Below are 16,755 nucleotides of genomic sequence, written 5' to 3' on the forward strand. Positions count from 1 at the left end.
TTTGCAACACGATTGAATGAATGATTCTAAAGGAGTTCTGGTTGATTCTTGCCAGTGACTTTTTTCCTCAGTCAGTGCTAAATTGATTCACAAACTGACAACTTCTTCCGAATTCATAGTCCTTGTAACCATTCCCCTTATTTTCTAGCTGAGCTATAAATTGAGTTGAGAGAAAGTTACTTGTAATTTAATAAACCTTATGATTTCATACTCTGACCAAGATCACATAAAATTTAACGCTGATATGTGTGTATTGTGTGTCTACACATACATACATGCAAACATTTTGGCCAGTTTTGAAAACCCCTACAATGAAATTTAGCAATCATGAGGCTAAGGCTCTATTGTAAACAAAGGTTAAAAATACTAACTCTCTTTACATGTTTAATTTTTATCAGAAAGGAAACATTTGCAATAAACGTATTATTAAAATATTCACGTGGACTATATTCCCTATCCCTTCCACACAGTGAAGCCATCCTCCCATGTTTGATGTTGGAAGTGTGGAAAGAACTTAAGCTTACATTCAAAACACTTACTGGTGTGGAAGTAGAGAGAGTGGTGACAAATGAAAAGAGGACTGTGTCTTACCAACCCAGTGACCGGGTTTGTACATTGTGATCTCCTGGCCAACGTGTTTCCTCATGTGACAGAATCATTGCTGTCATACATCTTCTCTATTTGTAGTACAGTAATAAACAGTAGTTCTTTAAGTTAGCAAACATTAGTTTTTCAATGCAAACATCTATATGAAGGTATGGCTGTTCATCCGTTAGAATTGAGTACTTTCTTCCTAGCATTTAGTACAGCTACACTACAGCACTGGATCTGAGTAAATAACCCCCTGGCCCCCAATGGCTCTTCTACTTGGATCTACTCCATTGCGGAGTCTCCCATGTTGTGCTCAGAGATGCATCTACCTGTCCTGTGTCTATGTTTATACCGGTGGCCTAGTATTCTGAGATGAGGCTTTACCAACATTGCAGTCGATGTTGTTACAATAGACTTACAATCTTTGACTTTTCTCTCCAAGCATCACTATTTTCCCCAAGCCATGAAGCATCATCACCATTGAAAATAGTAAATCTGAGCAGATGCCAAGAAACAAATGCCCTTCTTCACAAGGCTGCACTGGATTCGGGACTCCAGGGCAGACTAAATCAACAGCACTGTTGAGTTTATATAGGAACAAGCAACTCCTACTTGTCACATAAGGATCCTATGGTAATATGTGGAGATGCTTTCAGAAAGACTCTATTAACAACATACTCTTCTGTTTGTAAGACAAAGATTAGAGTTTTGTTTCCAAACTTGCCCATTCTTTGACAAAAAAAACAAAAAACAAAAACCGCCTAAAATCCAATGTCTTTTGCTTACATAATACGTAGGATTTTGGTTTCCTGTAAAGGAATAACTAAGCATTTTAGTTGTGACTTAACTTTATAAGGAATTGGCATCTCTGTAAATGTGTTGTTACCTCTTTCCAGTGAATTTGCTTTAATACACACACTTCACCTACTAATCTAAAAATACAGTAACATTGCTTATGGCTAAACTCAGACTTAACAACAATCATGTCCATGAAAAGTAAAATCAATAAACAAGAATCTGAGGAATCTGACGATCTTCATGAGAGAGAGCCTCGCTTTGTGTTTGCTGTCACTTGTAGCAGACAGTGAGAAAAACACTCGCATTCATGTACCTCAGGACACAAGCATCCCGTTTGAACTGAATTTATTCAGCACGTTCCTGCGCCTCAGCTCCATGTCTCCAAGCATCGCTTGACTCAACCTTGTTAAGAGCCGAAGTCTGGCAGTGATCCCTTTATTATATTTTGATCATCTGTAGATAAAATGTCAGGCACAGTGATGGAAAAGAAGCAAATGATACCTATGTTTGAACATGATAGAAAACAAAGGAAAATGTGTTATATAACCTACACTGGGTGTATGTGTTCTCCTCACGCCATCCTGTCTTCGTGCTTGCTTTGCTTTCCTTATTGAAGTACTTGTAAACCAATTAACCAGGGAACTGGGTGTCCAATGCCCCTAGGATGTTACCGGTGGGGAGGACGGGGGCTTGGGCTTGAGATGAGATGTGAGAGGCCCCGCCCTCCTCCACAGGGAGGTGCAGGCTGCGGTGTCTCTCCCAGCAGCCCCTTGAGGGTAGCTTAGAGCAGCACTCGTACGTTGGAAGAAGCTGTCAGCCCTCTGGGCTACAGGAATATGCTGTTCTTAATAAGAATCTTGCACAAGACAGTGTCTGTGAATTGGAGTCTATTTTTCCCTCCTCTATCACTCTTGAAATGAAACAGATCACAAAGTGATTCGGTCCTTCATGCGAAACTAGTTCCCTGTGTGGGAAATCACCAGGAATTTCAAGGTCCCGAAAGTGTCCTGGGTCAGATGCATGGGGGTGGCTTTTCCCGCGGTGTGCTTGGTTACCCTAGCAGAAGAGTCACAGAGAAAGAACTAATGAAGGCCTGCGGATGTCCGTAGGGGCCTCCACCGGGCCTTAGCAATAGTCAATCCCATTACAGTCTGATCTCTCTACAACAGAATGTGGATGGAGTCAGCCTGTGAATATGAAGACCCTTGTGTGTGCGCATGCACTGGTACTGGGGCTTGAAGTCAGGGTCTCACACCCTTGCTTAGTTGGTTTTGGTTCTTGCTCAAAGCTGGCACTGTAGCACTTGAACAAAGACCCTGAGAAGGGAGGGAGGCGCACCTGAAATGCAGAGGCTTTCCAATGAAGTCTGACCGCGCTGCAAGTTTGGCTGTCACTGTGTGTGACTTCCACCTTCTGCTCGCTTCTAGATGATGGCCAAGATAAAGAAATAGATACTACTTTTATTAGGTTTTGTGAAGATGATTAAACTCTATGAATTCTATTTTTCCAGCACTCACAGCCCCATAAAAGTAGCCAAATAACCCCTAACATAAAAGATAAAATGAGAGATCAGCTAAAATGAAAAGTGTGTAGCAAAGACCAGAAAACTGCTCAGATATGATCTGAGCCAGAAATTAATACAAAGGTCATTGATTTGAGAGATTTTTTTTTTACTTTGCTAACAAATAATATTTTTTAAAGACTTTTGAGAAGATGGTCCGTCACCAAGGCATCCTTTTAATTGAAAGTTTTCAAATATTTCCCAAATTTCTAATGGCAATCAGTTTCACTCAAATGAATAACTCAGATAAAACAAAACTAGTTAACTAATATAAGCTATCAGGTGATTTTGATCGCACAGGCATTCCCGGGTTACTTAAATGATATATATTACACCATTCTAAAGAAAGAGTAAAAAGGAGCGGCAGAAACAACCCTAGGAAAAATCATAACTAACTTTGTGGACCATGCTCTGGGAAATTTCGGATTTTTGTATGTTCCAATCTTGGGACTTGAACTCAGAGCCTGGGTGTTGTTCCTGAGCATTTTTGGGACTTGAACTCAGAGCCTGGGTGTTGTTCCTGAGCATTTTTGCTCAAGGCTAGTGCGCCACCACTTGAGCTTCAGCTCCGTTTCTGGCTTTTTGTGTGTGGTTAAAGATAAGAGCCTCACGAACTTTCCTACCCAGGCTGGCTTTGAACCCCACAATCCCTAGATCTCATCTTCCTGCATAGCTAGGGTTACATATGTGAACTGCCAGTGCCTAGCTTGCAAATTCTATGTTTTAACCCAGGGAACTACAAAGCAACTTTGACCCTTTCACTCAAAAAGTATCCCAGACCAATTTTCAGCACTTATTTCAGCATTGATAACCCATGCAGTATACAAAGCCTGCAGTGCACAGCAAACGTGAATATATTTGCTCTAGAAATGTTCCTAATTACTGAAGAATAGAAGGAGGAGAATCCTCTGCCATGCATAATCTGTAACACAAGAGAATCTGCTTCATAATCTCCCTGCCCTGGTGTTCTTTAATTAACCTACTCTAATGTGTGTAATGGAGGGTTAGTCTCAACTGTTAAAAGAGATAATGGCCCTGAGTCACCACCTACTAATTTTTGTGTTTGCAATTGACTGTGTAGATGATTGTTGATTTGTATTGAAAAATCAGCTTTCCCTGTGGAGGTGACTTGCTCTTTTTAATCCTGTTGTTATCCCTTTTACTCCCAACACCGTCTCCCTGAACAGGCAGTGAAATTTAACACGGCACAATCATGTAAATTCCAGATGTCTAAGTGTATTCTTTTTGGGAATGCCATTCATAGTCTCATGTAAGCTGTATGGTGGGTAATGCTCACTCAATAAGATTCCGAATACATAAGCATAATAAACTAAATCACCATTTGAGCCTGACTAAAAGACTTTGCTAGAGAAAAATCACAGGGTCTAAATGTTTAAATACAAAAATTGAAAGTCAGCAAATAATAGGTCGAGGCTGGAGATACACATTCTTTTTTTTTTTTTCTTTAAGATCAAAAGACCTTTTGAGTTGCAGCTTTCTGAGATAAACTAATTCCTGGTATAGGGGAGACTTGGTTTGAGGTCATTCTTTGAAGTACCTTTGGGCCTGGGATACAGAAGTTTGAATTCATATCTAAGTCACCAGAAGGGGGCAGAATTCACACTAAACTACAATATCAAAGAAGTGAGGAAATGTGCCCTTCAGCAATCACTTGACAGCTCTGTTCCCTGTGGGGGGAGGGGTAGCCACAAGAAGATGCTCAGAGCATGCTCACTTTCACAGCCAAAATTATCTGCGAGTGGAATATTCTTCTGAAGTTATCTGGGAAATGACTTATAAACCAATATTTCACTCTATTTGCAGCAGGAACAGAATTTTAGATTTCTAGAATTTCATAGTTCAATAGACCTCATGATTGCCCTACAAATTCAAGTAACTAACATCATAATGTTGAGACAGTTGGAAAATCTGCCCTAAGTCAATTTGGAGTCTGATATGTTTAGCATCTCTAATTCTGGTTCCAACAATTTGCCCTTTTTTCTTTTGGAATATTAATGAGTCCTGCCTAAGACTAGCCCTGGACGGTTCGGAGAAGCAAATGCTGACTTGTTGCTCACTTCATGTAACCATGCCCTTTGATTTTTTTTTCTTTTTTCCTTTAAGTTTGTAATAATGCTGTGACTACTGCTGTTCACCAATATTTTATTTATAAAATCTGTCCTCCCCTAGGGCTGGTACAGAGGATCTACAAGCTCAAGGCTAGTCTATAAACTCCACTCACTCTAGGAGACTGAGATTTCTCCAACATCAATCACTGAGCTGGGAGTTGAGACAGAGTGAACTAGTTGTGGTTCGTAGCTACAATACAGAAAGCAAAGTGTCTCTTTGCAAATTAGTTTTCCTGTTGTGGCATTCTTTACACGAGGAGAAGCATCTGTTGTGAGGTGACAGTGCCCCTTCTTTGATTACTGCTGTTAAACCACAGCACTAAATGCCTAAGAAAACAAAATGCTTTCTTCAGACCTACACCCATCTTTGCATTAGCACAGGAATACTGAATTTTGAGATACAGTTGATCATTTAATTTTTATAATTACAGTATGAGTCAAGGTATCAAATCGTCTTCAAGTACTCCATGCCGTTGACCCATTTCTCTAGGCTGGTATTTGAATCACTGAAGCCATTAGCTCCTGAGAGCCTGAGGGTCTCAGTAGAGCAGGCGGAAGTGCCGCCATATGCATCAGAGGACCTGACACTTCTAAAGACAAAGATTGGGCTGGGAAGGTGGCTCAGTGGTAGAGCGCTTGCCTTGCATGCCTGAGGCCCTGGGTTCGATTCCTCAGCACCACATAAGCAAAAAGAAAAAACCGGAAGTGGCGCTGTGACTCAAGTGTTAGAGCGCTCGCCTTGAGCTGAAGAGCTGAGGGACAGCGCCCAGGCCCAGAGTTCAGGCCCCACAACCAGACCCAAAAAAAAAAAAAAGACAAAGGTTGTGTCTACCTGTGGAGTAGAACACTCAACTTGGCAATGGCCAATAAGTAAACCATATTGTAACCTATAGCATGGACTTTAGCTAAAGTTTATTTAATAGCTAAACAGATAGACAAGGACATTCTTTGCTTCCCTGTATCTGTTGTCCAGTCCAGCTTCGCTTACTGAGATCTGCAGCAAACCAACACACAACGCTGCCATGGCTAGCCAATTGGAAGACATTTTCCCTCAAAGCTACAAATTATGTGTGAGCCCATCTCCTTACCCTGGAGTTTTTCACTTTTCCCTTCTAGTTCCAGAAGCCTTTGGTGTTTACCACCAACTCTCTTTACTTCCTCCCACTTGACTCAGAGCATGAGCCCAAGTCTAGGTACCCTTTATCATCCATTTTTTTTCATCCATTTTCCATTGTCTTTCTCATTTTTTTAATGTATATAAATTTTGATTATCTTTAAGTAGTGGTACGAACGGGCTTCAATTCAACATGTCAGTTTATGGGTACAAAACATCTTGATCCATGAAAGCCCTTCCACCATTTCTGCCATGTCATTGTCTTTCTTCTCTTATACCTGTGCTCCAACATCCCCAGTTGTGATTATAACGTGCTCCATAAAATCTTAATCTTGTAGATCTTTCACTCCTAAAACACTTATTCTAATACTTATTCCCACAATCCAATGGGGCAGCCATCAGCCCACCAGCTGTTCATTTGTTAAACATGGCTTCCCTACAAACTACAGGCCAGCCATTTTTATAAGCTCCAGAAATACAAAATAAATAGAACACGGTCACAGCCCTCCAAGAGTTCATATGCAAACAGATAATAAGCCGATGGCAACTACTTCCAGAGTGAAGTAGTGTAGACAGAGTCTGACACTGCCCCTGTGGGACACGGAGGCTGCCACACCATTCACTCCGAGGGACATTCACAGGGACTCTGCGGAGCGTTGATGAGGTGACTCAATCTCTGCATCGCCCTTGCTGGGACTAGAACATACAGAAGGGGGCTGGAGAAACTGCTAGGCATTTGCTACAGGAGTCTCCTTGTCCTGCAAGATAGATACTTCAGGAACTTCCAGCTACTGTCTTGGCAGTTGTTCAGCTACTCAGTAGCTCTATTCTCTGCCTTCCTTCCCCCCTTCTCTTCCTTTCTCTTCTGTTTGCATTTCCTCACTCTGCCTCTGTTTCTCTTTGTGTCTCTCTGCCACTCTCTGTCTCCCTGTCTCTCTTTGTGCCTCTGTCTCTCTCACGTCTTTGTCTCTTTATGTCTCTCTTTCTCTGTCTCTCTGTGTCTTTCTCTCATATATACACAGCAGGCTTTGTGTGGGAGACATGTAATAAAAGCCTTCTCCTGGTGGCCTAGGTTTGCCAGCATTCTTTACTTACAGAGAACAAAACGCTTCAACCAGTCCATTGACTCGACTCCATCCACTCCTTGGGTAAATGGCTCCACCAAGGCTGGAGAAGTTCTCGTGAGACTGGTCTGTAGATACTACTGGTCCCAGATATGAAGCGCACGGCTGGCTGATGGGAGAATTCAGTGACTGCCCTGTACCCACTTTTATGGATCAATGAAGATAAAATACTCAGCCACAGTCAAGTACTATGTGAATTTTGGCTTGTCTAAAGCAAAACAAGGAGCAACATAGCCAGCAGAGAGAAATCAAACCCATGTTTATTAATCCTGCACTAGACACATTCACCCCAGCACAGGAACATGAAGGATGACCCACTAACGGCACATGAGATGGATAAAATAGTTCTTTGGGCACAATAAACCTGAAGGGCGCCCTACACCCTGGGCTTTGTTGCCCTTAAAAGATGAAAGGGGAAAAAATAACCAAGAAAAGACAGCCTGACTGCACAGCAACTTCACTCTTGAACTCTCAAAAGCATCCACCTCTAATTCAACCTGACACTGCTAATTTTGGCATTAGAGTTTGAAATGAAAATCAATACCTGTTTTGAGCTTGAACACAGAGTGACTGCATCTCGGATAGAGCATGGCCAAGCACTTATTTTCAGCAATTGGTAAGAGAGCTAGCAGAAATCTCCAGTTAGGAACATGTACAAACCATCATTCGGCTGAAATCTCACTGTCTTGATGAGAATAATTATATACTGTGTCCTCCTACATTATTAAAGCTAACTATGAAGTGTTTTTCAAATGTCTCTTGCTTAAAAATAACTGGGCCACAGTGCCTCATGTTTGTAACCCTAACTACTCAGGAGGCTGAGATCTAAGGATCGCAGTTCAAAGCTAGCCCAGGCAGGAAAGTCCATGAGACTCTTATCTCCAGTTAACCCTAAAAACAAAATAAAATAATAAAACCAGAAATGGAACTGTAGTTCAAGTGGAAGAGTGCTAGCTATGAGCACAGAAGCTCAGGGACAGCCCCCAGCCCCAAGTTCAAGCCCCAGGACTGGCACAAATATAAATACTACAATGATAACAACTACATTCCTAGGAATGTAAGATTTAGAGACATTTCCTTCCTCTGTAGGCCAGGACCAAAATTACTAATGTTGGCAGGAAATGAAGGGCTCACAGCCTACTAAGAACTGGGTTATCTTGTAGTAGGGTAGATGTTAGTTAGCTATGTCCTATGATGAAAAAAATCCAGCCTGAGAAATTCATTTTCCTTTCTGACTTCAGTTCTGCTTGTTTTGTATTTCCTTTAAAATCTTCTTGGAAAAAGAAATTCTAATTACAACATTTTGCTGTGAAGAAAGAGGAGAGAGAAGGGAAGGAAAGGAGAAAGTAAGGAGTGGGAGAAAGGACAGAAAATGAGAAGCCAAAGAAGAGAAGGAGGAAGGGAGAGAGGAAAGAAGGGTATTAGTTCACAACATGTGCAAACTTTCTCAATGACGTGAACTATTTGATTTGCTCGTATTTGTTATATCCATTTACTATACAGGCTGATCACTGGAGCATCTCAACTGTCAAGGGGCAGAGTCGGCCCTCACAGAAAGGGGAAAAAATGAGAAATTTTCTCCTCTGGGGATTCCTAACCCCAGAAAGGAATAGTAAACAACTGACTGACTAGCCTTAATTTCTTGGCTTTAAATCTGAAATCATTAGGGTGGTTTAATATCTCATTTAAATTTTTCATGCTGTATTTTAAGTCTAGTGCTTCTCAGAAAAAAATGAAGTCTTTGTGTCTATTACATTTATTTATTCAGATATCCAGTCTTTCATCAAATACTTCTGCTTGAGCTAGGTGGCAGGTCAATGGTGGCGCAAGCAAACACAACATGGTCTTCTCACTCCATTCTGTCTTCTAGTTGTGTCATGCTAATAAGCAGATTCTTTTCATTTTTCAGCATGCTTTTAAAATAGATCTTGCTAATGGTCTTATCTGCAATACATAAAGACATGTTTCTCCTGAGCCAATGGAACATCGTTTCCGTCCACCACCATTTTCCTTACTGTGTCATGAAGAGTAGGTTTGATTGTAGTTACTACAAATGCAATGGTTCCATCCAGCAGAGTTCCCTCCATATTTAATAGGCTATAGAGCTTCAAACCTCCTACATTAGAGCGCTCATCACCAACTTTATACTCACTGTCTGCCTAAAGCCATCAGGAGACGTCTCAGGGCGTCGGTTGTCATGGCAATAATGATAAACAGTCTTGATTTCCCATGACCTTCAGCCCTTAAGGTATGACCTTGACCATTTTTTGCTTAAGCAAAACGATAACTATAAATCTCTAGTAATCAGCCTACTTTTGAAGGTCCACCAACTCTGCTATTAGAGAATTTGAGTCACACCATATAAAAACCTAGCAGCAGACTACTTTTTCCCTGAGATGATTATTTAAATACATTTACATTTGTACTGTTAAAATATCGGTTTATAACCCTGTACCAGAGTGCCGTTAGTGATTCTAAGAAGATCTACATGTCCTCTCTGAAGACCACACACTCACCCAGCAGTTGGCACTCTGTAGCTCCCTCCCACAGGACCTATCCCTGTAACTATCTGCTTTGAACACTGCTCCAAACCAAACCCCAGCACCTACCCACTAATGTATGTATTTCTCCTCCTGGGTGATGACTGAGTATCTACTGCATGAATGACAAATGCATAGGAATTGCCATTTGTGATTGATGTCCACTATTCCACAAAAACTATATCAACAGCTGGGAAACAATCTAAAAGCCGTGTCATAATGAGTGAAGTAGTGTGAATCTGTCTCTTCATTCATTATTATAAAGGTGAAATTACCTGTCAAATATTTTTAGAAGGATCTGAGTCAAAGTGGCACTTCAGGAAATCTTGGTGTACAATTTTTATTTCTCATTGTCCTCACCTCTTCTGAAAAGAAGGACTGATAATACATTCTGTGATATCTTGGCTTTTAAGAGTGTTGTTTTATCTATATTTTATGACTAACCTTACACTTGTTAAGTGTAATTTTTGCTTTATGTAACATAAAAAAATCTATGATATGATGCCCTATGAATTAACGAGAATGGCTGGACATGAGACAAGAAATCTTTTTTAAAAAGAATGTTCACATTAAATGCCTTGGATAGGTAGGCCTTCTGGGGATTTTTTTCTGATGCAATGAGAGTGCGCCATTTCTGTTTTCAGAAATAGTTTCTTTCAGCTTCATACTGAGCTTGTCTAAAGTCATATTACGTAAGTCAGGGCTTAGTCTATACATTAGTATTTTACATCTGAAAGTCTCCTTAAATCCTTTTTTGATCAATCTGATATTGAACAGATCTATACTGAATTCTTCTACACTTGTTTATGGTATTCATTTTGATAGATCTAGGATTAAAAGCCAAATTAACAAGTGTAATCAATTTTCTTAGTGATAGAGAAAAGTCCTCTAGTACCCTTAGATACATGCATCTGGGGATGAAAACCTTAAGTGAAGATGTTGTAATAAATGGATCGATTTATTCAATCACTGAGCATAAAAACATTAGCCCTGGGAAAGCGTTTTCCTCTAAGCGCTTTTGCTACCGAGTTTCACTTGTGTGGCACCGAGTGATTTGCATTTTTAGAGAAATTTCATGTTTGCAATGAGCTCCAATGAAAACATGAATAAATTGCTTTCTCACCCCCACCCCCCGCCAACCCCCTTTTTTTTTTACTTTATGAAGCTGAATCCAATAGGGGCTGACTCAAAGTACAATGAAATAAAGGCCACGACTTGAGTGATGAGAACCTGGCGCGGTTGTCACGGCCAGCCGGTCAGGCGAGTGCTTTGCAGGGATACCCCTGGGATGTCTGCTACATTACAAATCATCTCTAAAAGACAAGTCATTAAACTAGCAGCGATTAAGAGCTAAAATGGGAGCTGCACGCTGGTGGCTCACGTGATCCTGTAATCCTAGCTACTCAGGAGGCTGAGATCTGAGGATTGTGGTTCAAAGCCAGTCCAAGGCAGAAACATCTGTGAGAGTCTTACCTACACTTAACCACAAAAAAATCCCTAAGTCCAAGTGCAGTTCAAGTAGTAGAGCACTAGCCTTGAACAAAAGAGTCAAGTGAAAGCGCACAGCCCTGTAAAATGGCTCTGATGAAATTTTGTTGTTATGAATAAGAACATTTTATTTGTCAATACCTTTTTTTCTAATTTTTTGTGAAAAATTCATAATAAGTTAAATGTTAAGCATACCCTCTTAACAATGGGACTCAAGGTTTATAGAATGTTTTCTTTTTTATTAACTTAGTTTATTGTTATTATAAAGGTGATGTACAGAGGGATTACAACTACATGAGTCAGGTAATGAGTAAGGGAACAGAAGACTCTGTACAAAAGGACATGTACTCATTAAATGTCTCACTTATAAAAGTTATTTAACTATGATTAAAGATATGAAGCTACACAACTATTGTCTAAAGGATAAACAGATAAATTGTACTTATTTATGGAAAGTGATTTTCTGGTCACCAAAAATGTGAATGGAAGTTATTCAGTTTATTCCCATTTCCAAATAAAACCTCTATTCGCTTCAGCATTGTGGCCTTACAAAGCAGATTATAATTCAGGCACTGGAGGTGGACGCTCACATTAGTACTAATACACTGACTTCCACTGTGTCAATTTTATATGACCTAAACCTTGGTTAGGAAGAAGGGGACTTCAGCTACTTCCTCAGAAATCGGTTTCTGAAACTTCTACCTGTAGAAAGAAGCAGTTTCACTAAAATCGACTCTGTGAATTCAAGTAAAATGTGCTGGAAAACAAAAACAAAAATCACATCATCATGCTAAGATCATCCACAAGATAGGAGAATTCTTATATGTAGGTTTTGCTCTGAATCAGCTTTATAAAATATAACCTGAGCTTTATTTCTAGCAAAACCTTTTGAGACATTTTGATAAGGTCAACAGAAAGCACAGTCCTTTACCACTAGGTGATCAACTTTTTGACAGTGGCAGGACTGTGCAGCTAATGGAAGAACAGCCTGCAGGGTCCGGCTAAATATGATATACAAATGTAATCGACCTCAGTGATGACTATTCAAAACTAATCCCTTTAGCTTCGAAACAACAACATATATTTCAACAACGCAAAACCCGCATGAAGAAATTCTCTGCAGACCACAGATACAATACAGCCTTCATATTCTGCTCTCTGGGTTTGCTGCTTATAGCGAGTTTTAAATTTAAGGTAATGACTACTGTATATTCATGTAAGCACACACCAATACTTCTGATTTGTTATGGGAAGGTTGACTTCCATTACAGGGGTCTAGCCTATAAACTCTGGTACCACCTCTATGGATGAGTTGCTGTTTACCCTTTTCTAGAATAAGACCACTACAAAATGTTTTGCCTGACAAAATTGTAAAATTGCATTCACCTTTCTAGTCACCAAAACCGTCAGAGATGATCTTCTCCATGTGAATTCAAACTTCTCTACAGATAACATAGTTTCAAGTGCTGTTTGTTATACAGTGTTATATGAAATTAATATGTCGTTGTTTTCAAATAAAGGGATGTGATGGAAGGTGTATTGCAATTCACTATTGACTAGTTTATTCTATTGCAGTATCGGCCAAATGAAGGCTAAACATGGTTTGTTTCCCATTTGAGTTTAAGACTGTGTTTATTGTCACCAACAGAGACTTGCCCAGTTGTACAGAAGTAAGAGACAGTACAAGCAAATCTCACACTTCCACTCGCGTTGACTTTTATTGGCTTCCTGCTGGAGTGGTATTGGTCCCAGTCTCCAGCCTTCTCAAATCCTTCAGATTAAACATCTCAAATCACACCCTAAGTCAGACCCATAGCACGAGCAGACATTAGGAATGAAAATGAGTGCTCGTGCAATTAATGGAAACAGAAGTCAACATTTCTGTGGTGCCCACCTTGCTGCAAATGAACACACGCATAAACCCCTGCAGGACCCACTGAAATGCTCCCTTTGGGAAGTAGCCATCGCCAAGGTGACCGAGCGCAGACAGTGATCAGATCCAAGTACCACCAGGTGACTCAACAGCCGAGGTAGAGCGAAGGACCTAATCAAGAGCAACCCGAAGAACTCAGACCCAAAGTCAAATAATCCACATGTGCACCGAAACGATTGCAGCAAGAACGTCAGAGTAAAACAGCAAAAAAAAGCCTATGCTTTTTGACGACAAGTGATTCCACTTGCAGGTGGAACACCCAAATAATCACGAGCATCTTATTTGATATTCTGGACTTTAGCGAGGGAGAGAGGAGAGCAAACATCCTGCAAGAATGATAGAGTGAGGAGGTGAGCAGGGCACCGGTTCCGCTCCACACCTAGTAGTAAGAAGAATGAAAAGGCGAAAGCAGCATTCCGTTCTGATACAGTGAAATGTGTAGTGGAAAGCCAGTTTTCCTTTAGAGCAAGAAAAATGCATTTCAGAAAATAAAGTGAAGATATGGCTATTTTATTGATAATGGACCAAGTATTATATTCCCAATATTCCAATTATATTATTTTCCAAATAGAATATAGGAAATAGGAAAGAAAGGCTGAAACCTGGAGTTTCTCAGAAGCCGGATTGGAGTATTTTTGTTTGTTTGTTTGTTTGTGGCCAGTCCTGGAACTTGAACTCAGGGCCTGCACATTGTCCCTGAGCTGCTTTTGCTCAAGACTAACACTCTACCACTTGAGCCACAGTGCCACTTCTGGGTCTTTCTGTGTATGTTGTACTGAGGGTTTCATGTATGCTATGCAAGCACTCTACCACTGAGCCACATGCCCAGCCCTGGAGTATTTTATGAGATTAATTCCCATGAAGTTAAGTCAGAGGCAAAAGATCAGATAGGAAAGTTAAGTATCAACTTTGTGTGTCTGTTTATATATATATATATATATATGTATATATGCTCTATATACACATTTATGTATATCAGTTTGATATAGTTGACTTCATTATTTGAGCCATTTATATAGCTAAATTAATATTTCTCCTGAGTATTATTTAACAGGTCACCTTATTCCTCAAAGATGGCCTGTCCAGTTGCCATTTCAGTCAATCACAAGGATTCTTCAAGTTAGAAATTCAGAAAGGAGCCAGGTGGCTCATGCCTGTAACCCTCCTACTCAGAGGCTAAGATCTAAGGATTAAGGTTCAGAGCCGGCTGGGGCAGGAAAGTCTGTGAGACCCTCATCATCAAAGAATGGGAAGGGGCGCTGTGGCTCAAAGTGGTGGAGCACTCGCCCTGAGCAAAAAAGCTCAGGGACAGAGACCAGGCCCTGAGTTCAAGCCCCACTATGGGGAAAAAAAATCAAACAAGATTTGATGAGACATCACTTATGGTGACTTAATGGTTCCCAGCTGACAGAGGGTTGATTTTAAGGGTGAAATACAGGCTTGTTCCCAGACAAGAGCTTTAGTGGGGTCAGCTCAAAGGATGGGCCTAACTGGGACACTCTGCTTGAGCCTCTATCCATGACCATTCCAGTTTGGTGGTCTTAAACTTGGGTAGATTTCTTATTTGGTAACTTCCTTCCTTCCACACAAGCATCCTAACACAACCAAGTAGCTGCGGCCCAGCCTCTTCTGACCTTAGCCTAGAAGTCATACACCTGGTCATTTCCTCCATATACACACCTATAATCCTAGCTACTCAGGAGGCTGAGATCTGAGAATCATGGTTCAAAGCCAGTCCAGGCAGGAAAGTCTGTGAGACTCTTATCTCCAATGAACCACCAGAAAACAGAAAGTGGTGCTGTGGCTCAAGTGATAGAGCACTAGCCTTGAGCTGAAGAGCTCAGGGACAGCACCCAGGTCCACAGTTCAAGCCCCACAACTGATATAAAAAAAAAAAAATCACCTTAAGCCTAGCTCAATTTCCTACAGACAGGAAATATATTCTTCTTCTTGATAAAGAACGTGGAATTAGGAGGGAAAGTCAGGACCCATTCTGGATCCTATGATTGGTTGAAACAAACATCTTATGTAGGAGGGAAGACACACCCCTGAAATGGTATCCCCAGGTTCAAGCTCAAAATAATTGCATTTAAGAGAAATTATTAAATTTCTATATCTTATTTTTTTCTTTAGGAGAATCCAGAAGATCCACAACAAGTATGCCCCAAAGCTCAACAGAACATGCGGAAGAAGTAGCAAGGTACCATATGTTAAAAACTTTTTGCCCAGTGACTCAAAGTGGTAGAGCACTAGCCTTGAGCAAAAGAGCTCAAGGACAGTGCTTAAGCCCCAAGTTCAAGCCCCAGGACCAACCAAATAAAAAAACCACTTTTCTATTAAGTACAAGACATAAGTGTCATCTTATTCTGCAACTACAGGAATAGTTTCATCTGGCACTTGAGAAGCTAACACTGTAATTCTAGCATTAAAAAGAATCACAGATTTGCCCTTAAATATTATATAATTTAAGTATTTTAGTTTTGAAATTATTATGTCTAAAATGTATACAAAGAAAAATCTCTTTGATAGCAAGTTTTTTTACCGTTCTAGTATCATATAAAAGTTAATTTTATAATTTATCTTATTTCAGTTTTCCAGACAATCAAAACAACAAGACGGAGACTTAAAACAGCTTTGATGTCACATCAAAGCAAGAAAAGTTACTGTGTTACCATGGATTTCATTCCTATGCTAGGAGGATGTTAGAAACAATTTATTAAATAAGTTATTTAAAGTGACTCTGATTTCTATTGGATTTTGATTTTTCTGCGTGCCTGTGCTGATACTGGGCCTTGAACTCAGAGCTTCATATACACATTTGGATTTCTTGCTCACTGCTGGTACTCTACCACTTTAGTCATGCTGCAGGCCCAGAATTTTTACTGATTAATTGGAGATTGCATCTCACAGACTTTTCTGCCTGTGATCCTCCAGGTCTCAGCCTTCTAAGTAGCTAGGATTATAGGTGTGGGCATCAGCACCAGCTCTTATTGAATTTTGTATTGTGGAATACAATTATAAATTTAGTCTAAAACATCTAGATTCATAAATATCAAATAAATTATATATCCCAAATGCTTACACAGATAAATTTATATTCATAAATTCTATATCCCAAATGCTTAGAGAGATAAAAAGGATCCATAAAATGAACTCAAAATTTTCCTCTTATCTACTATGCTACGATAAATAGTGATATCATAGGTCAAAATTTGATTAAGATGAGAAAATAATTACAAATTAAGAAAACTTTTCATGCTAAATAAATGCAAGATAATATTTACTAAAATTCCAACAGTTTCACAAGTTTGAGGTTAGCCTGGACTATATACTAAGTTCTAGGCCAGCACAGGCTTCATATAGAATCTTGCCTCAAAAAGAAAGAAAGAAAGAAAGAAACAAACAGTCAGGTACCAGGGGCTCATGCCTATAATCCTAGCTCCTCAAGAGGCTGAGATCTGAGGATCACCATTCAAA

At 40.0% G+C, this 16,755-nt stretch overlaps 1 protein-coding gene across 1 annotated transcript in view; it reads left to right on the forward strand.

Annotated features, from left to right (window-relative positions):
- The window catches only part of Ttc29 (tetratricopeptide repeat domain 29), a 127,531-nt gene extending 111,457 nt beyond the window's left edge, over positions 1-16,074 (forward strand). The window contains exons 11-12 of the mRNA XM_042701819.1: positions 15,412-15,478; positions 15,869-16,074. Coding sequence (XP_042557753.1) covers positions 15,412-15,478; positions 15,869-15,905 — 104 coding nt within the window. The 3' untranslated portion in view covers positions 15,906-16,074. The remainder of the gene's footprint in view (positions 1-15,411; positions 15,479-15,868) is intronic.
- The last annotated feature ends 681 nt before the right edge of the window (positions 16,075-16,755 follow it).

Source organism: Dipodomys spectabilis, unplaced genomic scaffold (assembly GCF_019054845.1).
Source record: "Dipodomys spectabilis isolate Male_0828 unplaced genomic scaffold, ASM1905484v1 ptg000297l, whole genome shotgun sequence".
Classification (NCBI taxonomy): domain Eukaryota; kingdom Metazoa; phylum Chordata; class Mammalia; order Rodentia; family Heteromyidae; genus Dipodomys; species Dipodomys spectabilis.